This window comes from Scyliorhinus torazame, chromosome 18 (assembly GCF_047496885.1).
Source record: "Scyliorhinus torazame isolate Kashiwa2021f chromosome 18, sScyTor2.1, whole genome shotgun sequence".
In the NCBI taxonomy this organism is placed as follows: Eukaryota; Metazoa; Chordata; class Chondrichthyes; order Carcharhiniformes; family Scyliorhinidae; genus Scyliorhinus; species Scyliorhinus torazame.
In genome coordinates, this window is record NC_092724.1 from 92,583,330 (window position 1) to 92,602,440 (window position 19,111).

The window sequence follows — 19,111 nt, forward strand, 5'->3', positions numbered from 1 at the left end:
TTGTTGAACAACTACACATCAAAGCCATCCTTATCCAGAAATCAAGGAACATCACATAGTACCAGGAGAACTTGCTGAGATAAAATAGAAAGGTTTTGCAAGGGAAGAAACGTTTTTTTTTAAAAAACTTGCGAAGAAAGAAAAATTTCTACCAGGCTACAATTTCCACAACCTCATTGCAGCAATGAACATTGACGAACTGCCCAGTCAAAGCGAGATGGAAGGTTTGCAAACTCCACGGCAATTTTAGACATCGGGTAAAGTTGATGTTAACTGGCGAAATTTCAAACAGCAGTTTGAATTATATATCTCTGCTTTGGACCTCGAAGTGGCGAGCGACCAGCGAAAAATAGCACTGTTTCTAACAATGCCTGGACCGCAAGCCCTAGAAATATTCAACTCATTCCGATTTGAGGATTAGGCTGATTTTAAAAAATACAAAAAGTAATCGGTAAATGTGCGACAAGTATTGTGAGCTTCAGATAAAAGTTTTGAAAGATATATTTTCAGGCAAAGAGTCCAGTAAGCAGGTGGAACACTTGACTGCTTTTTACAGATCTCAGGCTTAAAGCGCAGACCTGTAATTCTTCCATCCATCGCCACATCGACCCCTCCCCCACAGCCCATTTCCTAACCATAGCAATATTCACTGCCCAGTAGTAATTCATCATATTCGGCAACGCCAGCCTCCCCCCCCGCCCCTCGCCCCCACTCCAAGAAAGCCCTCCTAACCCGCAGGGTCATCCCCGCCCACACAAATACAGAGATCAGCCCATTGACCTTCCTAAAATAACGACTTGGGGACGAAGATTGGGAGGTTCTGAAACACAAACAGAAACCTTGGCAGCACCGACATTTTTGCTGGATGCACCCGCTCTGCCATCGACAGCGGCAGCACATCTCACGTCTTAAAGTCCGCCCTCAACTGCTCCATCTACTGAGCCAGGTTTAGCTTGTGCAACTGCACCCAGCTCCGCGCCACCTGGACATCCAAATATCTAAAGCCCGTCCCCACTACCCAAAAGGGCAAATCCCCTAGCCTCCTTTCCTGCTATTTAGTCTCAGTTGGGAACACTTCCCTTTTTCCATATTCAATTTGTATCCAGCGAATTGACCAAACTCCCCAGGATCCCCATGATGCCTCCGATGCTGCCCACCGGGCCGGAAATTTACAGTATAGTGATGGTGAGGAAACCAACAAGAGGGAAAAATATACTTGACCTCATTCTTACCAATCTGCCTGCCGCATATGCTTCTGTCCAGGACAGTATCTGTAGAAGTGACCACCGGGCAGTCCTTGTGGAGCCAAAGTCCTGTCTTCACATTGAGGATACCCTCCATCAGGTATGTTGTTAAGAAAAGGTTCAGGTGTGTTGTTGAGGAAAGATATAGGTGTGTACCTAGCGCCATGAGGTATCAGTGCTAACCACTGCGCAACCGTGTCACCCGATACAGGTGTGTTGTTGAGGACAGATACAGGTGTGTTGTAAAGGAAGGGATACAGGTGTGTTATTGATGAAGGAAGGGTACAGCTGTGTTATTGAGAAAGATACAGGTGTATTGTTAAGGAAGGGTGCAGGTGTGTTGCTGAGGAAGTGTAAAGGTATGTTGCTGAGGAAAGATACAGATGTGTGGTTGCTGAAAGATACACATGTATTGTTGAGGAAAGATACAGCTGTGTTGTTGAGGAAGGGGGACAGGTGGGTTGTTGAGGAAGGGGGACAGGTGTGTTGTTGAGGAAGGGGTCGTGGCGTGTTGTTGAAGGAGTATTGTTGTGTTTTTGAGGAAGGGTACAGGTCTGTTGAGGAAAGATACAGGCGTGTTATTAAGGAAGGGTGCAGGTGGGTTGCAGAGTAGGTACAGGTGTGTTGATGAAGGTTACAGGTGTATTACTGACAAATTATATAGGCGTGTTGTTGAGGAAAGATACAGGTGTGTTGTTGAGGAAAGATACAGGTGTGTTGTTGAGGAAAGATACAGGTGTGTTGTTGAGGAAAGATACAGGTGTGTTGTTGAGGAAAGATACAGGTGTGTTGTTGAGGAAAGATACAGGTGTGTTAAGGAAGGGTGCAGGTGTGTTGTTGCGGAAAGGTACAGGTGCATTGTTGGTGCATGGTACACGTGTGTTGATGAAGAGTACAGGTGTATTACTGACAAATGGTAACGGTGAGTTGTTGAGGAAAGATACAGGTGCATTGTTGAATTAGGGTACAGTTGTGTTGTTGAGGAAGGATATAGGTATGTTGTTGAGGAAAGTTGCAGATGTGTTGTTGAGGAAAGATATACATATGGTGCAGAAGGAGGCCATTCAGCCCATTGAGTCTGCACGGACCCACTTAAGCCCTCACTTCCACCCTATCCCCGTAACCCAATAACCCCTCCTAACCTTTTTGGTCACTTAGGGCAATTTATCATGGCCAATCCACCTAAGCTGCACGTCTTTGGACTGTGGGAGGAAACCGGAGCACCCGGAGGTAACCCACGCAGACACAGGGAGAACGTGCAGACTCCGCACAGACAGTGACCCAGCGCGGAATCAGACCCGGGATCCTGGCGCTGTGAAGCCAAAGTGCTATCCACTTGTGCTACCATGCTGCCCCTGCCTACCGTGTTGTTGGTGAAGGGTACAGGTGTATTACTAACAAATGGAATATTTGTATTTGTTTGTTTATTGTCACGTGTACTGAGGTACAGTAAAAAGTATTTTTCTGCGTGATGACGATCATCAATTCGCTCAAGGACTCGTGTCGGAGTAAAACAGTGGTTTTAATTAACTATCAACTTTGCCTGCCTGCGACTGGTACATAACTGAGGACAGTCCCACAAGCCAGCTACTCTTATACTCCTTCAAAGGGGCGGAGCCATGGGCTAAGCCTGTACATGGCCACGGAGTTTGGAGATGAGTTTCGTAGGAATAATGGTGTTGAAGGCTGAGCTGTAGTCAATAAATAGGAGTCTGACATAGGTGTATTTGGTATCTAGGTGTTCCAGGGTTGGAGCGGTAGGCAGTGCGGGAGGCTGGAGTTGATTTGTGCCATGACTAACCTTTCGAAGCACTTCATAATAATGGATGTCAGAGCCACTGGACGATAGTCATTAAGGCACGTTGCTTGGCTTTTCTTTGTTACAGGGATGATGGTCGTCTTCTTGAAGCAGATAGGGACCTCAGATTGTTGTAAAGAGAGGTTGAAGATGTCTGCCAATGCCCCTGCCAGCTGATCCGCGCAAGACCTGAGTGCTTGTCCGGGTACCCCATCCCAGCCAGTGGCTTTCCATGGGTTGACCTTCGAGAAGGCTGCTCTGACATCTGCAATGGTGACCTCTGATACAAGTTCATCCGAGGCTTCTGAGGTGGCGGACGTACTCTTGCTGACCTCTTGCTCAAAGTGTGCATAGAATGCGTTGAGCTCATCAGGGAGGGGTGCGTTTGAGCCTGCAATTTTACATGCCTTCATCTTGTAGCCCTTTACGTCTTGCAGACCCAGCTGAATGCCAGAGGTGAGGTGATGGGTCAACAGCCTACTCGCCTTCTCCCAATACTCATCCACTGCCCCTCTGGTACTCCATAGCTGCCCTACCAACTTCCCCATAGACACCAGCCCAAACTCCACCTGGAGCCCCTGTCTCTCCTTCAGCAGTCCTGCCTCCAGCACCTCCGAGCATCTCCTGTCAATCCTCAAAATCCCGTCCATCAATCTCGCCTTCTCCTCCCGCTGTGTTTTCTCCCTTTGCGCCCGGATTGATATAAACTCCCCCTGACTACCGCCTTGAGTGCCTCCCACAGAGTAGTGGCCGTATCGTTTAGCTCCATGTAGCCCGATAGGCAGCTCTCACACACCTCCTCATCCGCCAACAATCCCACATCCAGCCTCCACTGTGCGTCCCCCCCAATCCCAATTTGGGCATAGACGTTTACCAAAACTATCAACATTCCAACTTTCCACTAACCATCACATAATCTACCCACCCCCACCCTATCGCCCACAATACTCACCACCTCGAACATAACCTGGTTATTAACCAACACCGCCACCCACCCTCGTCTTCAGACCCAGCCCCGAAGGAAACCCCTTGCTCCACCCATCCCTTTCTCAGCCTCGTCTGGTCCCCCAACTTTAGGTGTGTCTCCTCCAAATAAGACTTCAAACTCCTCAGATGCGTGAATACACGTGACTGTTTACTGACCCATTCAACCCCCTCACATTCCATGTGACCAGCCTGGTTGGGTGGCTTCCCGCCCCTTCCCCTGCTAATCAGCCAGATCCCTTTTTGAGCCAGCCCGCATCACGCGTCCCTCCAGTCCCGCCCTCAGATGTCCACCGTCATCGATCCCTTCCCAACTGTGCCACACCAACCACACTCATGTCAGCAATCCTCTCCCCCCCCCCCCACCCATCCTCCCGCAAAAAAAAAACAACTCCTCTCCCCCCCCCCCCCCCCCCAGCCACACTTTCATCCTGGCAACCCCCACTTCACTCCCGTTAACTGGCCCGCTCAGCTAACAGGGTGGCCCCTACCCAAGGCCTGCAACCACCCTTCCTCTCTCCAGTACCCCTCTCTCGCCCCCCCCCCCCCCTCCAACCAACCTAACCATCTATCCCTCAAGCGTAACAGAGGGCACTCTCACCATCGTTGCTTCCCCGTAAATACCTGCCCCCGAAAACTCACCTTCGGGCTGTGAAATGACCAAAGTAAAATCCGCCTTAAGCGGGAGCCACCAAATGTGCGATCACTCACTCCCTGGCTGCCACTGGAAGTCCAGGCATTGAATCTTCAATCTGCCAGGTTGAGATCAGCTTTACACCAGCTGACTCTTTCAAACAACTTTTTGTTTTAAGTTAAACTGTGAGCAGAATGGAGGAGCCCATGTGATATGTCATTTGGATCCCTGGAAATAGTTGGAGCTTTTTTTTACCGTTTTTTCTACTGTTGCTACAATACTTTAACTGTCTGTCTAATATTCATTAATCTCCCACTGGGCTGTATTTCCACTTGCAATATGGAGCTCCCACTATCTTGACCCGGAATGTAATTGCTTTGAAACTTTCCTTTTCATCTCCGTTTTGCTCTTCTCATCTCTCTAGGTTCTATTCCTGCCAAATGCTGTAGGACCATTGGCAACTCTCAAGTGAAGTATATTTCATTTGCAGCAGCAATTAGTTGCTGACTTCCAGCTTCCAAGCAAATAATTGTTCAGCACTATCTTTTGGCAGGTTTTGCAAATCGTTATGTTGCTTTGATGAATATTTTCCATTGACATGGCCTAAAGAATTGCAGCTACCTGGATAGTTGGAATAACTTATCAGCCTTAACTCTTAGACCGTGAGCAGTCGTGGAAACTCCTCCCTCTCCAGGATGACTGGTTTCCTTTGCTTTTTATCCTTGTGTATTATGACCCAGAGTGACCTTGTCTAGGCTGACACTGCAGTGCAGTATTGAGAAAATGCTGCATTTTTAGAGGGGTCACCTTTCAGTCGTGATGAAAACCCAAACCCAATCTGCCTGCTGACATGGATGTAAATGATCACACAACATTATTGCAAAGAAGAGCAAGAGAGTTCTCTCGGTGACTTGGCCAACATTCCTCCCTAAACAGATTATCATTCCTTTATTTTCTTATGGAAATTGACTGTTATATAGTCTTTTTTTTTAAATATATATTTTATTCTAATTTTTCGGTCAAACAAAAACAGTACAAAATTTTCCCCTTTTGCAACTTTAAAACAATATAAATAATAATGATGACCGTTTAAAAGAAATATATATATTAACCAGACGGCAACTGCCAGCAACAAAAATAAAAACTAGCCAGTATCCAAAATAATAAAGTCACAAAAACCAATATAAATAACTCATATACAAACACCTGTACAAAACCCCTGAGGGCCCCACCACCCTTGAAAGCACATTCGCCACCCCCACCCAGAACCCATGCAGTACCGGGCATGACCAAAACATGTGGGTGTGGTTCGCTGCTTCCCGCGCATCTCCCGCACCTATCCTCCACTCCAAAAAATCTACTTAACCTTGCTCCAGTCATGTGCGCCCTATGTAGAACCTTGAATTGAATCAGGCTGAGCCTGGCGCATGAGGACGAAGAGTTTACCCTACTTAAGGCATCGGCCCACAGCCCCTCCTCAATCTCTTCCCCTAGCTCCTCTTCCCATTTTCCCTTCAGCTCCTCCACCATCGTCTCCCCCTCGTCTCTCATTTCTCTATATATATCTGACACACTACCATCCCCCACCCATGCCCCCAAAATCACTCTGTCCTGAATCTCTCGCGCCGGGAGCCGCGGAAATTCCGTCACATGTTGCCTCACAAAAGCCCTCAGTTGCATATATCGAAATGCATTCCCCGGTGGCAACCCATATTTTTCTGTCAGTGCTCCAAGACTCGCAAACGTCCCGCCTAGGAACAAATCCTTCAATTTCACAATCCCTGTTCTCTGCCAAGCTTTAAATCCCCCATCTATCTTCCCCGGGACGAACCTGTGGTTGTTCCTTATCGGGGACCTCACCGAGGCACCCGTCACTCCCTTATGCCGTCTCCACTGCCCCCAAATTTTCAGCGTTGCCACCACCACTGGACTTGGGGTGTATTTCTTCGGGGAGAACGGTAAAGGCGCTGTCGCTAATGCTTTTAGGCTGGTTCCCCTACAGGACGCCATCTCTAGTCTTTTCCACGCCGCTCCCTCCCCTTCCCCCATCCACGTGCATACCATTGATATGTTGGCGGCCCAATAATAGTCACTTAAACTCGTCAGTGCCAGTCCCCCCCTATCCCTACTACGCTGCAGGAACCCCCTCTTCACTCTTGGGGTCTTCCCAGCCCATACAAAACTCATAATACTCTTATCCACTTTCTTGAAAAAGGCCTTTGTAATCATCACAGGGAGGCACTGGAACACAAAAATAAACCGCGGAAGGACCACCATTTTAACCGCCTGCACCCTACCCACCAGTGACAGGGGCACCATGTCCCATCTCCTAAAGTCCTCTTCCACCTGCTCCACCAATCTTACTAAATTTAGCTTATGCAAGGTTCCCCAGTTCCTGGCCATCTGGATCCCTAGGTACCGAAAATCCCTTGTTACTCTCCTCAACGGCAAATCATCTATTCCCCTGCCCTGTTCCCCAGGGTGCATCACAAACAGCTCACTCTTCCCCATATTCAATTTATATCCTGAAAATTCCCCAAACTCCCTGAGTGTCTGCATTATCTCGGGCATCCCCTCCACTGGGTCCGCGACATACAACAACAAATCATCCGCGTATAGTGATACACGGTGCTCTTCTCCTCCCCTAAGTACTCCCCTCCACTTCCTAGAGCCCCTCAGCGCTATGGCCAGTGGCTCAATTGCCAACGCAAACAGTAACGGGGACAGAGGACATCCCTGTCTTGTCCCTCTGTGTAGACGGAAGTGGTCAGATCTCTGCCTATTTGTAGTCACACTTGCCACCGGGGCCCTGTTAGAAGCTGAACCCATCCAATAAACCCCTCTCCAAATCCAAATCTCCTCAACACTTCCCACAGGTAATCCCACTCCACTCTATCAAATGCTTTCTCTGCATCCATCGCCACCACTATCTCCGCCTCCCCCTCCGGCGGGGGCATCATCATCACACCCAGCAGCCTCCGTATGTTAGTGTTCAGCTGTCTCCCCTTAACAAACCCCGTTTGATCCTCGTGAACCACCCCCGGGACACAATCCTCCATCCTCGTCGCCATCACCTTGGCCAAAAGCTTGGCATCTACATTCAGGAGGGAAATAGGCCTGTAAGACCCGCACAGCAGCGGGTCTTTGTCCCTTTTCAAGAGCAGCGATATCGTCGCCTCCAACATCGTCGGGGGCAACGTCCCCCTTTCCCTGGCCTCATTAAAGGTTCTCATCAGAAGCGGGGCCAGCAGGTCCACGTATTTCCTATAAAATTCCACCGGGAACCCATCCGGTCCCTGGGCCTTCCCTGCCTGCATGTTCCCAATCCCTTTTACCACCTCCTCCACCTCAATCTGTGCTCCCAGTCCTGTCCTCTCCTGCTCCTCGACCTTCGGAAATTCCAACTGGTCTAGGAAGTGCATCATTCCCTCCTTCCCTTCCGGGGGCTGAGCCTTATACAGCCTCTCGTAAAATGCCTTAAACACCCCGTTCACCCTCTCCGCTCCCCGTTCCATCTCACCCTCCTCGTCCCTAACCCCTCCAATCTCCCTCGCCGACCCCCTCTTCCTCAGTTGTTGGGCCAGTAACCGGCTCGCCTTCTCTCCGTACTCATACTGCACTCCCTGTGCCTTCCTCCATTGTGCTTCCGCCTTGCCCGTGGTCAACAAATCAAATTCCGTGTGCAACCTTCGTCTTTCCCTGTATAGTCCTTCATCCGGAGCCACCGCATACTGCCTATCCATCCTCAAAATTTCTCTCAACAATCTCTCCCTCTCTTTGCTCTCTTGTTTCCCCTTATGGGCCCTTATGGTAATCAGTTCCCCTCTGACCACCGCCTTCAGTGCTTCCCAGACCACTCCCACCTGAACCTCTCCTTCGTCATTAATCTCCAGATACCTTTCGATACATCTCCTTACCCTTACACACACACCCTCGTCCGCCAACAATCCCATATCTAATCTCCACAGTGGGTGCTGTTCCTTTTCCTGTCCTACTTCCAGATCTACCCAATGTGGGGCATGGTCCGAAATGGCTATTGCCGAGTACTCCGTCCTGGCCACCTTCGGGATCAGCGCCCTTCCCAGGACAAAGAAGTCTATCCGAGAATACACCTTGTGGACATGGGAGAAGAAGGAGAACTCTTTACTCCTAGGCCTAGTAAACCTCCAGGGATCTACTCCTCCCATCTGCTCCATGAAGTCCTTAAGCACCTTGGCCGCTGTCAGCCTCCTCCCGGTCCTAGACCTGGACCGGTCCAGCCCTGGATCCAGCACCGTGTTGAAGTCTCCCCCCCATTACCAACTTTCCCGCCTCCAGGTCCGGGATACGCCCCAGCATACGCTTCATGAAGTTGGCATCATCCCAGTTCGGGGCATATACGTTCACCAGAACCACCGCCTCACCTTGCAATCTGCCACTCACCATCACGTATCTACCCCCACTGTCCGCCACTATGGTCCTCGCCTCAAACAATACCCGTTTCCCCACTAATATTGCCACCCCTCTATTTTTCGCATCCAAGCCCGAGTGAAATACCTGTCCCACCCATCCTTTTCGTAATCTGACCTGATCCGCCAGTTTCAGATGCGTCTCCTGCAGCATGACCACATTTGCCTTTAATTTCTTTAGGTGCGCAAGTACCCTTGTCCTCTTAATCGGCCCATTCAGCTCTCTCACGTTCCACGTGATCAACCGGGTTGGGGGGCTCTTTACCCCACCCCCCTCGTCGACTAACCACTTGTCCCCCCAACGGTGTCCTCCCGTCCCGACCATCCCATCCCGTAGCAGCTCCCCCTTCCCCTTAACAGCAGCAACCCAGTTACCCCCCCCCAACCCCCCCCCCCTCCCCCCCGCTAGATCCCCCTCTAGCGTGATTGCTCCCCCCATGTTGCTTCCAGAAGTCAGCAAAATCTGGCTGACCTCGGCTTCCCCCGTTTATCCTCAGCCTCCCATTGTGTAAGGCCCCCTCCTTCCTGCGCCCCCTTTTCCCGCCACAATTACCATAGCGCGGGAGCAAAGCCCGCGCTTCCCACTCGGCCCCGCCCCTAATGGCGCAGCTCCCTCTCTCCTTCCCCCTCTCCTCCCCCCCCCCCGGCGCCCACAGTTCACCATATCCCTCCCATCGAGGGGAAAGAGAAAATTTTCCCCCCCTCCGATTCCCAGTCCCATGTAATCACACCACTGCTTTATTACAAAAGTTCTTTCTCTCTCCAGTCTAGTCCAGCTTCTCCTCTTCAATGAATGTCCACGCCTCTTCTGCCGTCTCAAAGTAGTGGTGTTTCCCTTGATGTGTAACCCACAGTCTCGCCGGATGCAGCATACCAAATTTAACTTTCTTTCTATGGAGCACCGCCTCGGCCCGATTGAAACTCGCCCTCCTTCTCGCCACTCCAATCCTGGTACACGCAGATCACCGCGTTCTCCCACCTGCAGCTCCGTGTCTTATTCGCCCATCTCAGGACCATCTCCCTGTCTTTATAGCGGTGAAACCTCACCACTATAGCTCGAGGTATTTCTCCCGCCTTCAGTCTTCTCGCAAGGACTCGGTATGCTCCCTCCACTTCTAAGGGTCCCGTCGGGGCCTCCGGTCCCATTAAGGAATGAAGCATCGTGCTCACATATGCCCCGACGTCCGCTCCCTCTGCACCTCCGGGAAGTCCCAAAACTCTTAGGTTCTTCCTCTTCGAGCTATTTTCCAGGGCTTCTAGCCTCTCCATACACCTCTTATGCAGTGCCTCGTGTGTCTCTGTCTTCACCACCAGGCCCTGTATTTCGTCCTAATTTTCAGCAGCCTTTGCCTTCACGCCACGAAGCTCCAATTCTTGGGTCTTCTGCGCCTCCTTTAGCCCCTCAATCGCCTGCAGCATCGGGGCCAGCACCTCCTTCTTTAGCTCCTCAACACATCTCCAAAGGAAGTCTTGCTGTTCCGGGCCCCATACCAAACGGCTTCCCTCCGCCGCCATCTTGCTTCGTGCTTCCCTTCCTTGCCGCTGCTCCAGAAGATCCTCTGCAATCCGGCCACTATTATCTCCTTTCTCCATGTACATCCAGGGGGATTCCCTTCTGTTTCACTGCACAATGGGTTTAGCCGTCAAAAATTGCCGTTGGGGCTCCCAATAAGAGCCCAAAATCCCGTTCAAACGGGAGGTGCCGAAACGTGTGACTTAGCTGGTCATCGCCGCACCCGGAAGTCACTGTTATATAGTCTTGAATAACAACATTGTACTTCAGAAATAATCCATTCATTGCTAAGGGGTATCCTGAGGATGTAGTAAGGTGCAGTAAAAAAACATGCGGGTTTGCTCATCTCTGCATTTAGGCCTGGATTATGAGCCCAAATCCAAGGACCTGGAATTGAACCCACAACCTTCTGACTCTGAGGGCGCGATTTAATGGAAATATTTCTAAGTGTGATTTGGGGGACGTTTGGTGGGGTATTTCTCGACGGCCGCGTTGGCGAGATTACGGTCTGTATATGACGGCACTTTGTGCCAGAAATGAACCCCCTCGAGCTTCTCGCTATTACTGGCTGTCTGATTCGCCAAATGTGCACCTTTGTATCTCGCCGCTAACAAGAGGGAGCTGCTTTTAAGTGCTCCCTCACCACTCACTCCCAGTCAACACACAAGCACGGAAGCGCGGAGACCTACTCCTTGCTTTGGGAATGCTGACCTGGCCAAGAATGAGAGACCAGGCATCCTGTTCCCCTGAGGGGATCGGAGGGCCAGCAGCAGAGTCAGCAATGCAGCCTGGGAGGCAGTGGCAATGGCTGTCAGTACGGGCAGCATGACCAGGAAGACCACCAACCAATTTCGGAAGAAGACCAACGACCTCCACCGAGCTGCAAGGGTAAGTTAACACCTCTCTCCTGGCACCCAGCACACACACAATCACTGGCTAACACCTGACCTGGATCGCTTCAGCCCCCCGACCAAGCCCAACCCCCCTGAGCACTGGGGCAGCAGCTCCAGTGCTCTTGTGCTCCATACTGGAAAATGGAAATGGCTGCTCACTTCCTCAGTCACCCTCAGCAGCCATTGCGCCAGCTTCATGTTTTTAAAAAGGAGTACTAAACAACGCCTGCGTAATCTCTTCCCGGGAGGCCGATGCATTCAACTTTAATCTCACTAATGAGATGGAAATTAATACAAATGAGGGTTAATGATATGCTCACCATCTTTGGTTGGGCATGATCCAGAACTCTCCATCTGGGGCCCCCAGATCTGCAGCGGGCGTCGTTTTAGTACTCCTTTTTTAAAAACAAGATGCTGACGGTGGTTAAATCATGCCCAGCAATGAGAGTGTTGCCACTGACTAAAGGCTGACTGCCACTTTTTCTGATACTATTTAATTCTGCGCAGACCCTCCAACTCATTCCTGCAGCACGCACTGATTTAACCAAATGAAGCATCAGAGCAATTTGATATTATAGAGAAAAGGATGGTGCAAGACAGGACAGGAACAGAAATACCATTTTTCTACTTGGTTCTGTGACTTCTCTGGCATGGAAAGAGAACTTGTGAAATTTGTCGGCCCACTGATTTGCTGATCCACCTTTACTTGAATGTTGGGAGTGTGGAATCAATAAATTTCGCCCTTCGATCATGCAGTGATGGTACTGTTTTCAAATCCTAAATTACACCTGAGATGGTGAAGATTGATGGCTTCTTGTAGATGCATATGTGACAAATCTATACTTTGCTTCAAGTATTTGGGATATTTAGTTGAACACATGGGGTAGAATTTTAAGGATGGCCCCGATCGGCGCTCGCCATCCCAAGAGTCGGCATGTAATGCACTACCGCCGACTCTCGGAAACTCACTGCCGTTTAATGCTCACTTGAGCATTGATGGGCAGTGGGTGAGTTTTTCGTCCGTCCTTGGGAGAAAATCCTGGTCCGTGAGGGCTGTGGGCCAGTCAGATTGGCCAACTGCTCTCTAAGCTGGCCAAGCACAATGTTGCAGTGACCCAAAGCGGTACTGCAGTGCTCTGCCTGGGACTAAGTTCCAGGACCATTGGAAAAGTAAGTTCCAGCGGTCACTGGGGTGGGAGGGTAGATGACACCTTGGGAGTTGGGAGTGGGGGGGGCAATCTCGGCATTGGCCAGGTGCAGAGGTAGTCCCATAGCTCCAAGGTCCTGGAGGGTAAGGTGCCCCAACTCTGAAGTGGCATTCAAATCGAGATGCCCTGCCCTCCCTTCCCACCCGAAATGGAGAAAAGTTTATTCCTGTTTCCCACCATACACCGCACACTCTCCGGCCAGCCTAGAAATTGAGGCTGTGCAGGTAAAGGCCATTAAATGGCCAATAAGTAGCCCCTTAAGGGTTTTAATAGGTGAGTATAGATTTCCTGCCCGCCCAAAAATTGCATCTGAGTTTTGCTGGGTGGGTTCCCAGGGGAATGCCATCCTTTCAATTTTACACTTGGGGCGTAGAATTTTCCCCATGGGACACAGCCTAATGGTGTGAAATTTCACACAAAAGGTAGTACAAATTCAGAACTTTCTTCCTCAAAAGACTGTGGATGTTGCGGACAATTGGAGCTTTCAAGTCTGAGATGACAGATTTTTGTTTGGCAAGCTTATTAAGGAATATGGAAGAAAGTTGGAAAAAGTCACGTGGATATTTAATTGAATGGTGGAGCAGGTCTGAGGGGCAGAATGGTCTCCTCGTGTTCCTAATGTTACTGTGTTAGACAGTATTTAACCCTACTTCCCTTGTGATACATGTGGTTTGTGCATGTGAAGCACAGGATGTTAGCTTGCTTTATTTAAGTCTGGCTTATTCACTAATAATTGGCTTAATTGGTGTTTGCAAATTGTGCTCTGAGGTGTGGCTGGGTTTAATTCAGTGAAGAAGTGCAATCTGGTTGCTAAAAGAAAATTATCATCAGATCTGTACTTGACATTAGCGGTCTTGGTGTCACGACATTACATGGTGCAGAATTCCAACCATTGTTTTTAAGACTCAGAAACGTTTATTAACACAGGTAAATTGGAAATCCAGATTTAAATTTAAAAAAAACCCTTGTAATGCAGGACCGACACAGTAAGTGTTATAACCCGCACAAAACCCAGGAGGTCGGACCAATTAGTCTCCTCGTGAGTCTCGTTGAGTATGAATCTTAGAATTTACAGTGCAGAAGGGGCCATTTGGCCCATCGAGTCTGCACCTACCCTTGGAAAGAGCACCCGACCTAAGCCCACACCTTCACCCTATCCCCGTAACCCAGTAACCCCACCCAACCTTTTTGGACATTAAGGGCAATTTAGCATGGCCAATCCACCTAACCTGCAAATGTTTGGAATGTGGGAGGAAACCGGAGCACCCGGAGGAAACCCACGCACACACGGGGAGAAAGTGCAAACTCCGCTCAGACAGTGACCCAAGCCGGGAATCAAACCTGGGACCCTGGAACGGTGAAAGCAACTGTGCTAACCACTGTGCTACCGTGTCCCCCACGAGGCTCACGACTGTCCCGCTAGGGAGGTGGGGGCACCATAAGCGGAGCCATGGACATTCTATAAAACTTCGGCCCAAGTGGGAGCCAAGCAGAGAAGTCCCCACTGGAACCTCTGTACAACGGAGAAATAGTTTCTTATTCAATAAATTACCAGTTTCTTTACGCCTCTCTCATGTGGACTCCGCTGTGGCCACAATAGGAGGCCAATCCAAATCTAAAAGCAAAATAGAGAGCTGAAGGTTTTAATTGTGACTAATTGCCAGCAGCCATGGGCTAGCAGAGCTGCCTTGTTTTCCATGTTTGTTTTATGATGAGTCACTGATGGTACTCAGTGTGATGCTACTTGGAATTGCTCATTTGGTGGAGCAGCACACATTTTTAGAGTCAGTGGGGTCGATTTTTGACTTTTTTGCGGCTGACCTGACTTGGTTTTTCTTCCAATTTTATTGCTGCAAGTTTTAAACTTGAATCTGCTTTTGTTCACTTTTCATTTCCACAATGGAATTAAGCTGGGCAATTTTGCAGCACTGAGGCTCCACAGGCTGACAATGCCATGATAGCAATGCGGGTTCCTCTTTCACAACCCCATAACCCAAGCTCACAATTTTAGTTGCATGGCAGGATAAAGCTTAAAGCCTTGTCGGAAGGAAAGAATAATGAGCGAGGCTGCAAAAGCTTAAAAAAAACAATTCTGAGGATACGAATGTCATTAACAAGGCTGCCATTTTTTGCCGTGCCGAAGGGGATCATCAGCTGCTTTGTGAACTCGTGCAATCTGTGCGCCGAAGGTTTCCCCACGGTGCTATTAGGTAGGCAGTTCCAGAATTTTGACACAGTGACAATGAAGGAATAGCATTTTATGTTTAAATCGGAGATGCAGTGTGATTTGGATGGAAACATGTTGGTGTTCCACTGAGCTTGGTGTCCTTGTCATTCTGAGTGATCGAGGTTATGGGTTTGGGCAGTGGAGTATGCTGTCAAGAGCTGCACACAGAGTACAGTTGGCAGAGCTCTCGAGGCAAGGTGTAGAATCTATCCAGTGAAGAAAACCAACCACTGGAAACGCAGATAATATGTTGCATCAAAAGAACTCAACCTAATTTGTGCCTATTCTGGTGTGATTGCAGAGCTAGACCAATCAGTGGGTTTCTGGATGACTATGCATTCGTTATACGAGGCCTGTTGGACCTGTATGAAGTGTCTTTTGATGAGCAGTGGTTGGAGTGGGCCTTGAAGCTCCAGCAGAAACAGGATGACTTGTTCTGGGATGCCAAAGGATTTGCGTACTTCTCTGATGATGCCCATGATCCATCCGTGTTAATTCGCCTTAAAGAAGGTGAGTGTTCCATAGCTAAAGAATTTTACCTCCCTTTACCATGTCTGATAGAATAAATATGTTCACTTCCATGCACCATTGCCTTCCTTCAAGGGAGATGATGGAACAATTTGGGGCCTGACAGTCTTTTCCAAACCCTGATCCATTGTTTGCTTATGAGTCACATTGCAGTTAACTCATTGAAAAGCTATGATTTTCATAGCTAGATTTTCTAAATTCAACCGGAGGAGAGGAACTTGCATTTATATAGCACCTTCCTTGACCACAGGACATCTCAACGTGATTTATATCCAATAAAGACGTAGGCACTGTCGAATGTTGGAAATGTGGCAGCACAATTGTGCAGAGCAAGCTGCCGCAAACAGTAATCAGATAATGGCCTATTCTGTTTTAATGATGTTAGCAGATGGGTAACTGTTTGCTGAAGCTCTCCTGCTCTTCTATGAAATGGTGCTGTGGGTTCTTTTACATTCATCAAAGGGAGTAGACCAGGCCCAGGTTTAATGTCTCATCCAACAGATGGCACCTTACTAGTGGAGCACTCCCTCTCGGTACTGCACCGGAGTGGCCACCTAGATGATAAGCTAATGTCTCTGGAGTGGTTTTTGAACACCGGTCACCCTCCTTCTGACTCAGCAGCACTAAGCCATGGCTGTCACCTACCAATATAAATTGACAGGACTGCAATCATGATTCAGTCACTTGGGATACGATGACCACTACTAGCAATTTACTGCACATTCAGCATAGAGTTTGAGACCAATGCACAGAGGAATATATTACGTGATGATGTCCAGCCTCATGAGAATAGTTACAGAAGTTTAAAAGTAGGCGTGTTGCTCTGGCCCAAATTGTGATCTGAATTTTAATAATATTTTCTGTAGTTTATTTGGCAGGTTTGCAATTTAGAACTTTTTTTCTAAATTGTGTATAGGGTTAATCTGCTCAAGTGTTGAGTGATAGTGAGGCTTTGTAAAGGATGCAGAAGAAAGCCACAGGTTTTTTTCCAGTTTAAAGCATCTTAGTTGTCCATTTCCAAGACCTGGATACCTAAATAAAGTTCAATTTTGCTTATGTATTAGTGACTCAGATGGAAGGTTGATTCATTAAATTTCTTCAACCTATTCATAGTAGAGGGGGGGAGTCCATTTGATGTGTTGACCACCATCATCCCTCAGAAAACACCAGGTTCAAACAAATCACCTCGCCATTTAATCCATTGTTTTTGCAGGACCTCGCTGTTCATAAATTAGCTGTCATGATTACCTGCATAATCACAGTGACTACACTTCAACACTTGATTGACTGTGATGTGCTTTAGGGCGTCCTGAGGATGTGTATGGCACATTAGCCCTTCCTTTGCAGTTATAACATACCATTATTTTGAGTCTACCTGAACATTAACAGCACCTGCCCTCTACACAACCTCCTGAGGGTGAGGATCTAGTCATGACTGCAGGTACAGCCTTCACTGGCAGAAGTGAAGAGTTTGGCTTGTTTTCCTTCCCCCAAGTAAATCAGGACAAGCATGGACACTGTGGCTATGTAAAATTAATGGTCTCCGGTTTTTCAGAAGCTGCAGCAGTGGGCAGCATGGTAGCATAGTGGTTAGCACTATGGCTTCACAGCTCCAGGGTCCCCGGTTCGATTCCTGGCTTGGGTGACTGTGTGGAGTCTGCACGTTCTCCCCGTATCTGCGTGGGTTTCCTCCGGGTGCTCCGGTTTCTTCCCACAAGTCCCGAAAGACCTGCTTGTTAGGTAATTTAGACATTCTGAATTCTCCCTCTATGTACCCGAACAGGTGCCGGAATGTGGCGACTTGGGGCCTTTCACAGTAACTTCATTGCAGTGTTAATGTAAGCCTACTTGTGACAATAAAGATTATTATTACCGTTATTAAAGGGAAGTAAGTTGGACACTTGAGAGAATTATTCTCTACGTCCATCATGATCATCTGTTGGTGACAAAGCTTCATGTTGTTGTGCTTCATGAATCATTCAGATCCATTTCCCAAACATGGATCTTTTGTTCATACCCTGCTCATGGGTGCTGATACAATAAATTTTCTGATGTTCCAACTGATCTGTGGCCTGTAACTTATGCTCTGCAAATCCCCATATTCTTGACCTCGTTGGTCACCACTGAATTTCTGTCCCTCAAGTATATCAACTTTAGAATCCCTGGGCTATGTTTTGACGTCGCAAAACTAAAAATTAGGAGAGCTGCAAAATGGGCTTCAGGTTATTATCCATTTTACACTATCAGAAAGTATTCCTGAGGGATGATAGTATCAAGGTCTTTAAAATTATAAGGTAGATAACTGAGGAACTATTTCTCTTGATGAGGGTGTCCAGAATATGGGTGCATAATTGGAAAATTAAAGTTAGGTGATCCATGGTTGATGTCACAAAGTACCTCTTCACACAAAAGCCAGTGTAAACCTGGAACTCTCACACCCCATCCCAGGACCCAGTTGAAAATGCTCAGGACTGAGATCAATAGATTTTTCTTGGGCAAGGGAAATGGAGCAAAGGCAAGTGTTGAGTTGAGGTGTGGATTACCAGCGACTTCACGGAATGGATTGATAGGCTCGATGGGCTGAATGGTATGTCCCTCATTGTTGCCCGATCATAGCTGACAGTAACTACAGTTTTTGAGTAAATACAGGAACAATCTTTGTTATTGTGATGGGAGGATTTCAGTATAGGAATTAGGAGCAATAGTAGGCAATTCAACCCTTCGAGCCTGCTCTGCCATTCACTCCAGAGATTATAACCTTATAACCCTTGAGGACCAATTCTTTAAGTTTGTTCCTTGTTTCTGATAATCCCCAAACATGTCCTCTTTCCTAGTCTTGCCTATGCTGTTTGTCCCAATGTGGACCACAACAACTGGATCTTCTCCCTCCCACATCAATATCCTTTCATGCTGTTTCGGAAATGTATGTCATCATAGTGGACCAGCAAGTCAGGTGTCGTGGGTGGAATGTTCTCACACCCGGGTTGATGAATTAGGAGGCTGGTGGATGAGTAAAGTAACAGGGGAGCTCATCGGGATGGAAGGCTGACATGTTCTTGCCACACTTATCGGTGGCAGACAGGCAAATGAGCTTGTTCAGGAGCCCTACAGGGTAATTTCTGGTGGTTTCCAGGTTTTTCCAGTGCCGCATGTGAAGAACAGAGTGTCTAGCCTTGCCAGCTGTAAGGAGGCCAAAGCTCAGTGGAAGGTCAGTCTTGGCTGCAGTTGGCAGCCAATACAAGCAGTAGTATTGCAGTACAGGAGGGGTGAGGGTTAATAAAACACAGGAATGACAATCTGGAAGTTGGGGAAAATTGGTGAGCACATTGGAGGCAGAAAGATTGCTGGGTCTCTCCAAGGTGCACTTTGTGTCCACCGAATAAGGGGAGTGGCAGGACACAAGAGGAGAGTGCTATAAGTTACAATGGGTCTAAACGGCAGCATGGTAGCGCAGTGATTAGCACTGTTGTTTCACAGCACCTGGGATTCCTGGCTTGGGTCACTGTCAGTGTGGAGTCTGCATGTTCTTCCCGTGCCTGCATGGGTTTCCTCTGGGTGCTCCGGTTTCCTCCCATAGTCCAAAGATGTGCAGTTAGGTAGATTGGTCATGCTAATTGCTTTGTAGTGTCCAAAA

The 19,111-nt window shown here is 48.4% G+C and overlaps 1 protein-coding gene across 3 annotated transcripts in view; it reads left to right on the forward strand.

The window, feature by feature from the left end:
- Nucleotides 1–19,111, forward strand: part of spata20 (spermatogenesis associated 20) — a 763,436-nt gene that overhangs the window by 306,052 nt on the left and 438,273 nt on the right. For all 3 annotated transcript variants that reach the window (XM_072483047.1, XM_072483048.1, XM_072483049.1), the window contains exon 13: nt 15,251–15,459. In XM_072483047.1, coding sequence (XP_072339148.1) covers nt 15,251–15,459 — 209 coding nt within the window. The remainder of the gene's footprint in view (nt 1–15,250; nt 15,460–19,111) is intronic.